General features: G+C 54.6%; 1 protein-coding gene across 1 annotated transcript; it reads left to right on the plus strand.

Annotated features, from left to right (window-relative positions):
- The first annotated feature begins 4,249 nt into the window (after positions 1-4,249).
- Positions 4,250-12,269, plus strand: LOC141930366 (galanin receptor 2b-like). The gene is made up of 3 exons (XM_074841074.1): positions 4,250-4,309; positions 8,927-9,326; positions 11,531-12,269. Exons 2-3 carry the CDS (start codon positions 8,953-8,955, stop codon positions 12,267-12,269), a joined length of 1,113 nt encoding a protein of 370 aa, XP_074697175.1. The 5' UTR covers positions 4,250-4,309; positions 8,927-8,952.
- Positions 12,270-12,672: the final 403 nt, after the last annotated feature.

A 12,672-nucleotide genomic window follows, 5' to 3' on the forward strand; every position in this document is an offset into this window, starting at 1 on the left:
AAGAGCAGGACATAAAGTTTGAGAGAAAGAGAGGGACGGGAACCAGGACAGAGGAACTGACAGAAAAAGACAGGGACAGGGAGGAGGACGGATAGATGGCACACAGGACAGAAAAGCAAACATGAATGGGAAGAAGGACAGGGGGTACAGAAAGATAAAATAGTGACAGTGTACAGGACAGAGGTATAGAGACAGAGAGAGAGCAATGGGAAGGACAGAGGGATGGAGAGAGAAAGACCGGGACAGAGTGGGAAATGCAGACAGGGAGAGAAGAATAAATACAGAGAACAAGTCAGAGGGATAGAGGGGAAAAAAGAGAGGGATGCAGATCAGGACAAAGGGATGGAGAAATGAAAAATAGCAATGGGCTGCAGGACAAAGATGGAGGAAGAAGCAATAGAGACAGGGAGCAGAACAGAGGGATAGTGAGAAAAGGTGAGGGACATGCAGCAGCACACTGGGATAAGAGAGACAGAGGGACAGGAAGCAGGACAGAGATAGAGAAAAAAATAGTGTTGGACAGATGGAGCATGACAAAACAGGGATGGGGAGTGGGACAGAGGGAGAGAGACACAAGGACAATGACAGAAAGCAGAGGGGAGAGGTAGAGAGAAAGAAAAGGGGCAGGAAGAATAGTGACAGGAAAAACAGACGGAGAGCAGGACAGAGGAATAGGCAACAAAACAGGAGAGGGAGAATGACAAAGGAACAGAAAGGGAAAGAGAGGCATGGAGCAGGACACTGGCATAGAATAAGAAAAAGGGACAGGGATCAGGACAGGGATGAAGAAAGAAGGGCAGAGTGAGAGAAAAATAAGGGACAGAGCAGGACAAAGATGGAGAAAGAAAGAACTGTGATGGACAGCAGGACAGATTGATGAAGAAGCAAAAACCAGTGATGGGCTTCAGGAGAGATGGAGAAAGAAAATACATGGATGGGGAGCAGGACTGAGAGAAAGAACGACAAGAATCACAACAGAGAGATGAAGGAAAAAATACTGATGGGAAACAGGACAGTAGAATAGAGCAGGAAAGAGAGGGACAAGCAGAAGGACAGAGGGAGAGAGAAGAAAAAAGAAGAACAGAGGGATAACAAAAAAGTTGAGGGACAGAATGCCAGAAAATGGGATACAGAGAAAAAGACAGGGACAAGGAGCAGGACAGTGGGATAGAGAGAGAAATAAAGGGACAGGGACAACATCAGAGAATTAGAGAAATAAAGGACAGGGAACAGCACAGAGGGGTAGAGACAGGAATATAGGGATGAGGAGCAGAACAGAGGGTAGAGAGAAAAAAGGAGGGGCAGGGAGTGTGTCAGGGGGATGAAGAAAGAAAAAACCAATTATGGGGATCAAGACAGAGATGGAACAAGCAAAACTAGGGATGGAGAGAAGGACAGAGAGAGCCACAGGACCAGGACTGAGGGTAGAGAAAGAGAAGGAATGGGAGCAGGATGCAAAATAGAAGGAAGAACAGTGAGGGTTGGGAGCCAATAGGTGGTTGGATAGGCAAAGAGAGAGATGGAGGGACAAAGAACAGCACAGTAGATGAGATGGACAGACAGAGAGGAGGGCGGGGGTCTGGAGCACAGAGCTCCACTGTACCCCCCCCGCCGAGGCCAGGACAGGGGTCTCCTGTCACACCTCATGCTGCACAAACCCCCGCACCCCCTTCCTGGCGTGGATGAAAGAATCTCACACAGTTATGACTTAATAGCAATGTAAGACTTATTAATGGTGTGAGGTGGATCAAAAGATTGAATTTTAGCAACACTTAATGACTGACCAATTTAAAGATTAACGGGGTGATTTGGTACAATATACTATGATTAAAATAGCGACTTAATTACAGATTCAAGAATGACAAGATTTACACTAACTTACTACAAGGTATTCTAAATCAAAATATAAATATATGCATATATGTATAAACACACAAAACACACACACAGTGTGGAAATATTTGGATAGCCAGTGAAATATATACACATCCACACTGTGAAGGCAAATGTGCATATTCAAGCACATAGATGGGTAAAGAGGTGGATGGAAGAGGCTAGCCTATAGTTAAAATTTCCCTTTTCTCAAGTTTGGAGCAAATACTCACAATGTATTTCTCAATGGGCGATAATTGAGACTCAAGAAGTCTGACCTCACCCTGGCCTTCCATCAGCTTTGTGGGCAGATGATCTTCAAACTTGGAGGGCTTTGAGCCTGAGAGGCATCCCAGGTCAGGGGAGATGCTGGGCACAGCCTGTTGCGATCCAGGAGACCTCAAAGAGTCTCACTTAGAATCTCTTTATAGGGTCCGAGACAACCGACTTTCATCAGGTACTCTTCCATTTCAGCCCAGCTCAGATGATGGAACATTCTGGAACTTTCTATCAGTTGCACAGGCCCAGAACTTGCTAAATCTTGGAGTTCTGGTATCACCCCCCTTTGGGCCACAACCCAGTACAGAGGTACTAGGCTGCCAGAAAGAACTGATGGTTCTTATTGGGTTTTTAAATGGTAAGAGAGGGGGTCAGGCTGTGGGTGGGCTAGGAGTGCCGTAATTCTCTGGTCCACTGCCTTTCCCAAGCCATCCGAGTTGGCATGTGGTCCATTCCAAAGCAACAGGGAGGTAGGAGTCAGTTACGTACCTTTATGCTCTGGTTCCCCACCTTTCCCCTTTCATCCCGAGTTGGTGTGTGGCCTGGGGAGGGGGGAGAAAGCTGCACCAAGTGGCCTTAGGCGGGGGTGTGGAGGGGCGTGCAGCTCCATGGCTCCGGGTGCTGCAGCCGCCCGCAGCAGCCACAGGGAGCAGGGAGGGAAGAGCCATGAAGGTGCCCGGGTGCCCCCGGGAGAGGGGCTGGGGGGCAGCTCTGCTGTGACCCTACAGCTTCCAGGGGCTTGCTGACAGGGCCCAGCGGCCTGAAATTGTGTGTGTGTCTGTCTGTCTGTCTGTGTGTGTGTCTGTGTGTGTCTGTGTGTGTGTGTGCGTGTGTGTGTGTCTGTGTGCGTGTGTGTGTGTGCGTGTGTGTGTGTCTGTGTGCGTGTGTGTGTGTCTGTGTGTGTCTGTGTGTGTCTGTGTGCGTGTGTGCCTCTGGGGGTGTGTGTGTGTGTGTGTGTCTGTGTGTGCCTCTGTGTGTGTGTCTGTGTCTCTGTATGTGTGTCTGTGTGTCTGTGTCTGTGTGTGTGTGTGTGTCTGTGTCTGTGTCTCTGTGTCTCTGTGTGTGTCTGTGCCTGTGTGTGTGTCTGTGTGTGTGTCTGTGTGTCTGTGCCTGTGTGTGTCTCTGTGTGTCTGTGTCTGTGTGTGCGTGTGTGTGTGTCTGTGTCTGTGTGTGTGTGTGCGTGTGTGTGTCTGTGTGCGTGTGTGTGTGCGCGTGTGTGTGTGTCTGTGTGCGTGTGTGTGTGTCTGTGTGTGTCTGTGTGTGTCTGTGTGTGTCTGTGTGTGTGTGTGCCTCTGGGGGTGTGTGTATGTGTCTGTGTCTGTGTGTGCCTCTGTGTGTGTGTCTGTGTCTCTGTATGTGTGTCTGTGTGTCTGTGTCTGTGTGTGTGTGTGTGTCTGTGTCTGTGTCTCTGTGTCTCTGTGTGTGTCTGTGCCTGTGTGTGTCTGTGTGTGTGTGTGTGTCTGTGTGTGTGTGTCTGTGTGTGTGTCTGTGTGTCTGTGCCTGTGTGTGTCTCTGTGTGTGTGTGTGTCTGTGTCTGTGTGTCTGTGTGTGTGTCTGTGTGTCTGTGTCTGTGTGTGTGTCCCGGAGGAGCTGGTGCCTCCCCGGGTTCCCTTACGACCAGCCGGCCTCTGCCCAGTGCTCAAGACCCCCCAGAGGGGAGCTGCTGGGGGGGCTCCAGCGGCCCCTCCAGTCCCCTGGAGCCTTCCTGGGTGCCCGCCTGGGACGGGGCAGCGGTGGCTGGTGCTGAGGGAGCTGCGTGTGTGTGTAAGGGGGTGTGCGGGTGTGCGGGGCGCTGGGTGTGCAGGGGGAGGAGCAGCAGGCTGTTCTCGGTGTCAGCGCTCAAGCGGCTTGTGCTGGGTGCGGGATGTTATCAGTGTGTGCGCTGTTATCAGTGAGTGCTGAGCGTGTCTGCGAGCGGCGGGGGCGCGCTGCGGGGTGCAGGTGTTCACACGTGCGTGTGCCGGAGTGTGCGTGTGTCACTGCCGGCACAGGGCCCGCGGCAGCGCAGCGGGTGCGTGTGTGCCCGCGAGTGCCCGCGGATGCACCGGGGCAGGGGCGGAGCCGGCACCGGCAGCGGGAGCGGGACCGGCCGCGGCGGCAGCACCGGCTGCGGGCAGCTGCTCTCGGCGGGGCGAGCGGCGGCGCGGGCCGGGGGCAGGTGAGGTCCCGCCGGCGCGGAGCGGAGAGGGGCGCGGGGGCCGGCGGACCCTGCGCGGTCTGAGCCGCCGCCTCTGGCAGCCCCGACGGCGCGGCGGCGGCCGTCCCTGCCGCAGGACGGGGCAGCGCTCGGGCCGCCCGACCCTGCGCGGTGCCCGGGAGGGGGCTGTGGCCCGGCTGGGCGCGGGCGGGGGGGGGGGGCTTGGCGGGGTGCTGGGGGGCAGCGGTGGTTCCCAGGCTGAGCCCCCGCGCTGGCCCAGCAAGGCGGGGGCTCTGCCCTGTCCGCTGGCGGAGCGGATGAAGCGCCGGACTGCAGCTCCTGTGCGGATGGGGAAGCGGAGGCACTCCAGGGCGCCGGCAGGAGCGGGATGGGCCGGGGGGCGCTGGCGCCCAGGCCACTGAAACAGGGAGTTCAAACTGCCTGTTCCCTGTCCCCTTCTCCTCTCCCTGCTCCTGTCTGGCCAGACCAGCAGGGTCTGTGTTGTGTCCCCCCCCCACTGCTGTGTCTGTCCCCTTACCCTGCCTCCTCCTGCCCTTCTTGACTTTCCCTTGGCACAGGAGCTGCCTGTGCTGGCTCGCTGGCATCCCTGGCATGACCTGCTGCCTGCCCCCACCAAGGCTTTGTGCTGCTCCTTCTGTCACCCCCCATCAGACAGGTACTGGGAACCATTCTCCCTGCCAATCCTTTACTGAACCCTCGTTAGAAAAATCAGGTCTCTTGAATCCCACCTTTGCCACTGATTGGGTTCTCATCCCTGGGGATATTACCGCCTCCGTCACATTGCCTTTGTCCCTGCTAACCCTCAGTAGCAGATGTGGGAGAGGAACCTTGTTACCCATTATCTCCATTTTCCCTCTGCTCAAAGCCGCTGTCCCTCTCACTGCTAGTCAAGGCTATTCAGAACCAAGTGAAACTCAGGAGCATTGTCATAAACCGCTTCACAAAATGGTAGGGTGTGAAATGGTTGCAAAATGCTTCCAAGGGACAACAGAGCCGTGGGGATGAGTGGCAGCTTCCTGAGAAGATGTTAAATAGGGACTTGGAGACATCCCACTCTGCCAGAGATGCTCTGAATGCCTCCGTGAGAGTCTCTTAGCATCCCAGTGCCCCAGCTTCAGTGTCACTGTTCGTATATGTCACCTAAGAGACCCCGCTTTCACTCTGTGCCTGTTCTATCACTGTCCTGTGCACGGATGGGTGGACCAGAGCTAACCCAGAAGGGATAAAGATTTGTTTCTCTGCTGAATCAGTGAGTTCCCTGATCCAACCAGTTACAAAGCCACCTCTTCATGCTCGCTGTGTCTCAGTTCCCATCTGTAAAGGGGACTGAAGCACTGCTTTGCCTTCATGTAGATGGGTCATGATCCACAGTCAACCAGGGAGAACCTCAAAGCTGTGCAAGAGTACAGTGTCCAACCTGCCACCACATCCTTCCTGGCACTTCTGCTCCTGGCCACTGCCTGTCCCTGAAAAGAACTCACCAAGCTCCCTGAATTCCCATTCCTACAGGCTCAAGAAATAAGCTTGGAGCCGAGTGGTGAATGACAAGAGCAGTGGCTCCCTGACAGCCAGAAAGTTTTTCCAAGTAAAGCATGAGCCACCCACGTGCACATCAGAGTATGTCAGATCTGGACTGCAACCAGGCTGTGATGTGCCAGTACTCCAAAGTGATTTCAGTGCAAGTCACACCAGTGAGGGGGACGTTTGCAGGGTCGCCTTCCTTGATTTCCTGGGGGGTGCGCAGGTATTCCCTGTCTTTTTGTTCTCTTTAGAACAGCCTTTGAGGAGCAGCTCATCTGCCTTGCCAGAGAGAGCAAAGAAAGGGCACTTGGCAATGAGAAGGGTGGGGGGAGCGGGATGCAGAGTGAAGCAGCCAGAGACTCTACCAGGCAACACAGACACTGTCTGGGTGGATGATAAGATGAAGTTGGTTTCTAGCTGAGCTGTCAGTTCTTCTCCAGTTTTGCTAATACCTTTCTCAGCCCCACAGAAGAAGGATCTCTGTGCCACAGCCTCTCACGGGGTATAATTCCGAGCACAGCCTAAGTCAGTGCAATCAACTGGCAGTAAGACTAAAACACCAGTGGCATCCTGAGCTGCTCTCCCCCGCATACAGGGAAACTCCCCGGTCCCAGAGGGGTTAGGCAGTATGAGAAGAGCCCAAGGTCCTCAACCAGACTCTGGCACCAGACCCTCTGGCAGGCCCCCATCCATCTATCTCTCCCTCTCCTGCCAGGGCCTGTGTAAGCTCCCCTGCTTCCCGCACATCCATACCGCATGGGGTACTTTCTTCTTCGGGTGGTTGCGGGAGGACTTTTGCCTCTACTGAATTGACTTTCTTTGTGCACCGAGGCAGAGCTAGCAGAAACAAGTAGCATGCACTTCAGAACTGGCCATCCCAGCTTTCCAGAGGAAAGCTCATCCCTCTGCCACACAAGCAGCATTCATGGAGCTCAAAGTTACTATAAAACAGAGGAGTCTAAGCCAAACATAAAACTTCTGTGCTGCACCTGCCACAAGGCAAATTCACACTCGTAACAACTGAAGCCATCCCCGTGAAATCCCCCCTGCTTCAGGCTGGGTAGGTGCTGTTGGACCAATCCACACGTTCACAAATGAGGTGCAGTGACCTGTCGGGTGCCAGAGTCCAGATCCCAGGTAGCAGCATGAGCTTCCTGCTGCCCAGACAGAGGAGAGGGTGCCATGCCAAGCAGGGTATTTGACTTGTACCAACTGTTGGGCAGTGCACAACAGGCCAACCAAAAGATGCATCCTGCTTCCTAGACTTTATGAGCCTTTGGCACTTGCCTTTGGGGAGACTTGCAACTATGCGGGAATGGTCTCGTTACAGCTGCAGTAATGCTGAACAGGGCTCGGTGTGATTCCATGCAGCTTGCTGGCATGCCCGTATCTGCACTGATACCAGGACCACCTGCAGCCACGGACCCATGCTCATAGTCCCTTGCAGTGCTTCTGCGTCAGGCACTCTCACTGCCAGTGCTCCTTGCTCCGGGGGGCACTTGCTAATTCCCCAGCCTGAAAGAGAATGCACAAGCTAGAGGCTGGTTTCTTGCACAGACCCTGCAATCTCCATACCCATGGTGAGCCAGCCTTGGGCCACACTCTGGTAACCACAGCACATCCCTACAAGCGCAGAAGGGGAAGAACCCAAGCCACGGGTTTATTCAAGGGAAGCTGTGCCCGTGTCTGTATGTGATATTCCCCTAGCTCCAGAACTCAAAAACACGCAGACAGATTTCTATGACTGTGGCAGAGAAACTAGTGTTTCCATGCACAACCTCACCTTCTGCTTTCAGTCCAAATGCTTCTTTTGGGGGCAGGGGAATGATACAAAAAGCCCAAGTCCTGGGGAGAACTGCCCTGTGAAACACAGAAAGGGAATATATATCTGGGTCACTGAAACCAAAGCAGGAGTGGTCCCATCAGAGCTGTCCCCCTCAGAAAGTCCCCACCTGGGCACAACATGGAGCCGTGTAGTAGCTGTCATGCCAAAAGCATTTCCAGCCCCGCGCCTAGTGTGCAAGGTTTATTCTAGGAGCGGGTACCAAAAGAGCTGGGAGCAGGGGAGGGATAAAACTCCGCATATCAGTATCGGGGGAGCAAACACCTTGGCTCGTCCAGCTGGTCAGTTTGAGGCGGGAGTTCCATTGCTGGGAAGGAACATCACACCCCTCTGCCATCAGCTGGGCCAGCTGGGGGGTGAAGATATTGGCTCCATTCTCCCTCAGAGAAGGAAGCCGGGGACAGATGCCATCTCTCCTCTCCCCCAGACCTCACCCCAGCAGGATCAATCCAAGGGAGGTGACAGTCCCCCTGTGCTCTGCACTGGTGAGGCCACACCTGGAGTGTTGTGTCCAGTTTTGGGCACCTCAGTACGAGAGAGATCTCGAGGTGCTGGAGCGAGTGCAGAGGAGGGCAACGAGGCTGGGGAAGGGCCTGGAGAATAAATCCTGTGAGGAGAGATTGAAGGAGCTGGGACTGTTCAGTGTGAGGAGGAGAAGGCTGAGGGGAGACCTCATCACTCTCTACAGCTCCCTGAAAGGACGTTGTAGAGAGGTTGATGATGGTCTCTTCTCACAGGTGATTAGTGACAGAACAAGAGGGAACGGCTTTAAACTGCAACAGGGGAGGTTCAGACTGGACATCAGGAAAAAATGTTTCCCAGACAGAGTGGTCAGAGAGTGGAATAGGCTGCCCAGGGAGGGGGTGGAGTCACCATCCCTGGGTGTGTTTAAGGGTCGTTTAGATGAGATGCTGGGGGATGTGGTGAGGGGAGAACTTTGTAGAGTAGGGCTGAGGGTTGGACTCGATGATCCCAAGGGTCTTTTCCAACCTGAATGATTCTGTGATTCTGTGAACATGGGCTGTGCATTCATTCCAGGGCCAGAATGGGGCAGCAGGGCACCCCTTACCCCCAGCCTAACTCTACCTGTCCTCCAGGCCAGCAGTGTCCAGAGGAAACTGCTGAAAATCATGTGGGTCAGTGAGCTGAAAATGGGGCTCTGTGTCTCCAGTGAGCCAACAGGCCCATCAGCCAAGTTAACAGGCTAAGCAGTGTTTCTCTAGTCTCTCACATCTTTCCCTGTGTTGCCCCAGGTTCCAGCGTCTCACCACGACACAGAATGACGGAGCATGAGGACTTCGCAAGCTTGGCTGGGTACTGGAACTCCTCTGACAGTTACCACTTCAGCCCTGCCAGTGTCATTGTCCCTGTGGTCTTCTCCCTCATCTTCCTCCTGGGCACAGTGGGCAATAGCCTGGTGCTAGCAGTGCTGCTGCGCAACGGGCAGATGGGCCACAACACTACCAACCTCTTCATCCTCAACCTCAGCCTGGCTGACTTCTTCTTCATTGTCTTCTGCGTGCCTTTCCAGGCCACCATCTATTCCCTTGAGGGCTGGGTCTTCGGCTCCTTCATCTGCAAGGCTGTCCACTTCTTCATCTACCTCACCATGTATGCCAGCAGCTTTACTCTGGCTGCCGTCTCTGTGGACAGGTAACAGTCTAAGGATGCCCTTGGGCTGGGGAAGGAGGGCAGTCTGCGAAGCTGGAGTGAGTGAGGGCATGGGAACATCGTGGCCCACCACCTTCAGGCCGATGGTTCAAACCCCGGTGGTATCGATCCGTGCCAAAGGCAGTTTGGAGACCAGTCGTGTCTCTCTTGCCCTAACAACCCCCAAGCAGCACTTTCAGATCTCCTGAACGCAAAGCTGATGCTGCTCCTGTCTGCGCTTTCTGCAGGAAAGACCTGCCTTGCAGTTAGAGCATTTGAGACCCAAGCTAAGCTCCCCGCTGTGCCACAGACTCCCACTGAGTCACCTCGCTCTGTATTAGAGACGCCGCTCGGAGGGTAATAGCTATCCCCAAGGCACCATTTCAGAAAAGCATCGTGTGCAGGCAGCAAGGTGGTCAGAGGGCACCGTAAGAGAAGCCACATAAATACCCGAGAGAGATCCCAGTCTTGCAGTAAACATACCATTCCCCAGGGGCTGCCAGCCCAGGCAAAACCTGTCATCTAGCAATTCCTGTTCCCCCACCGCCCCCAGCCCTCCGGCACTGTGCGCAGAAGGGCACCTGCACTGTGAGCCGAGTCCCTTCTTGGGAAGTCACCCAGGGTGCTCTGGCCCCGATGGGTACCACCTACATTGTTCCCAAGGACTCTGAAAGGCGACTGTCAGCTGCCCCACTTCTGACGGAGCCCGCGCTTACGGTCCAGGATGAGGAAGAGGTCCCCACTGGGGTAAGCCTTGACTGCCACAGGGAACATGTCCTGTCCCGTCTTGCCCCTTGCACTGGCTTCCAAGGTACCAAGACAAGATAGAGCCCAACAGCCCTCTGCAGTGAAGAGGTTCACAGCACTGTAGGCAGAAGGAACCTTCAGTACCAGGGAGTATCTGGGATGGGTGAAATCCCAGCAAAAAGTGTGGCTGGGCTACTCTTCAGCCCCCTTCCACTTTGTCCAGCTCCCAGGTGCCACCTGCAGAAATGGGCATCTCCTGGTTGGGGCGAGGGGGTCACGCGAAATCCCCGGCAAAAATATCCCAGTCCTCTGGGATTCCAGTGGTTACACAGTTTGGCTGCTGTCATGAGGAAGACCCAAGATTTCTCATGATTTAAGCCTCTTGCTTCCCTGCACCTTCATCACACGAGTGCAGTCTGCCTCTCCAGCCAGCTCAGAACCAGGCACAGTATCTCAAAAGAAAGGACATTTTGGCAATGTGCTAGTGCCTCCGTTCTCTCCCTTTCTGGTGGCACTTGTGTGCTGTAGTGCAGTGCTCCACCCAAGAGGTGGCTGCATTTCAGTAGGACATGAAGGGATTCTCGCTGAGCTGCCAGCAGCTTTCAGGATGACAGGACCAGCAAGCGACGAGAGTTTTGTCACACCAGCTGCATGTCTTATCCACCTGCTCTGCTGGCCTTACAGTGCATCAAATGAGCATCCTTCTGTGGACGCTGGCAGACTGAGGCTGCAGCAGCTGTGCTCCTGTCTGTGCTGACAGCTCCTCTCCATCCCCTAACCACAAGCACCAAGCCACCTTCTCTCCTTGCTGACATTGACAGCTTTGCCCTATGGTGTTGCCTGGAGGTGGGGGAGCAGAGCTGCCCATCACACCACATCTAGCCACTGTTGCTGGAGGGAGCAGACAGACCATCACTGCCTGCTTTGGGCTGGCCTGAGAAAGCAGACAGTGCCAAAAGGCAAGGGCCCCCCCGGTCCCTTTGGTACCAAGGTGGAGGCAGTCGCAGCTCCAGTGAGCAAATCTCACCCCTGCCAGGCTGGACAAGGCTGGAAATACACCTTCAGTGGGCAGGGGCCTGCACAGTGCCCATCACCCAGTGAAGCTTCCCCAGTTCCTGAATCCTCAGCTCAAACTTTCTGCTGGATAAATTCTGCCAAGCAGTGGATAGCTGCATGGTCTCCACAGTACCACCTCTCTGGCCCTAGCTCAGGGACATAACCCAACCCACCATGTACAGAGGGATGAGCCAGCCTAAGCCTGTGGGAGGAGAAGCATCCTTGCTAGAAAGAGAAAAGCTGCTTTACCCAGGACTGTACCTCAAATGGGGTGTGAGATAACATGTAGGGCCACTGCTCAGGGACCTTCAGGAGAATGAAGGAAACTCTTGTCCCTGGAGATTGTGTGGCCAGGCAGAGCTTGGCTGAAATCTCAGTGCTGGTTACTTTGCTCTCCCCTCCAGGTACCTGGCCATACGCTATCCACTGCGCTCCCGGGAGCTGCGGACCCCCTACAACGCAGTGGCTGCCATGGCTGTGATCTGGGGCCTCTCTGTGGTCTTTGCTGGGCCCTACCTAAGCTACTATGACCTGATTGAGTGGGAGTCCAGCTACATCTGCATGCCTGGCTGGGAGGAGTGGAGACGCAAGGTCATGGACACCAGCACATTTGCCTTCGGCTATGTCATCCCAGTGCTGGTCATCAGCCTCTCCTACACCAGGACCATCAAGTACCTGTGGACAGCAGTGGACCCCCTGGAGGACATATCAGAGTCCAAGAAGGCCAAGCGGAAGGTAACCAAGATGATCATCATTGTAACCATCCTTTTCTGCCTCTGCTGGCTGCCCTACCATGTAGTCATCCTCCGATACCTCTATGGAGACTTTCCCTTCAACCAGGCCACCTACGCCTTCCGCCTGCTTTCCCACTGCATGGCCTATGCCAACTCCTGCCTCAACCCCATCGTCTATGCCCTGGTCTCCAAGCACTTCCGAAAGGGCTTCAAAAAGGTTTTCAGCTGTCTCTTGAGGAAAAAGCACCGCAACAAGGTGCATGCGGTGCACGCTGCCCACATTGTGCCTGGATTTGAGGCAGGCTCCACTGAAGTGTCCCAGATGCACGAGGAGAATAACAGGTGCGAGATGAACCCAGCCTCCATGGCAGTCCCTTCCAGTTCCTCCAAGCCCCTTCATATTTCTTAGTGGCCAAGCTCCACACCATCTGCCAGCTCAGCTGTGTCACCAGCTTCAGGCCACTCTTTCCCACTGAGTGAGAGAGGATGCTGGAAAAGCAAGCCAGAAACTGCTATACACTGCTTCTGGCCTTGTCGTTCCTTCCCATTCCCTGTGCCAACTGAGCCATCTTCCCACAACATGCTGCATGCGAGGGAAGGAATAGACCCAGACTTGCCCCTGATCCTCAAACCACCTGGACTCCAAGGACTAAAGCTCCAGCTCTTCTGTGGCTACCATCCCTCAAACTCCTCTGCTCTGTGGCCCCACTGCTCTGGACACACTGGTTAGTTGTCAAAGAGTCCCTTCTGCCTCCCAATGCCCCATCTCACCAGACTGGCTCCCACAGCAGGAATGGCAAGGGAGATGAGCA

Source organism: Strix aluco, chromosome 15 (genome assembly GCF_031877795.1).
Source record: "Strix aluco isolate bStrAlu1 chromosome 15, bStrAlu1.hap1, whole genome shotgun sequence".
Classification (NCBI taxonomy): Eukaryota; Metazoa; Chordata; class Aves; order Strigiformes; family Strigidae; genus Strix; species Strix aluco.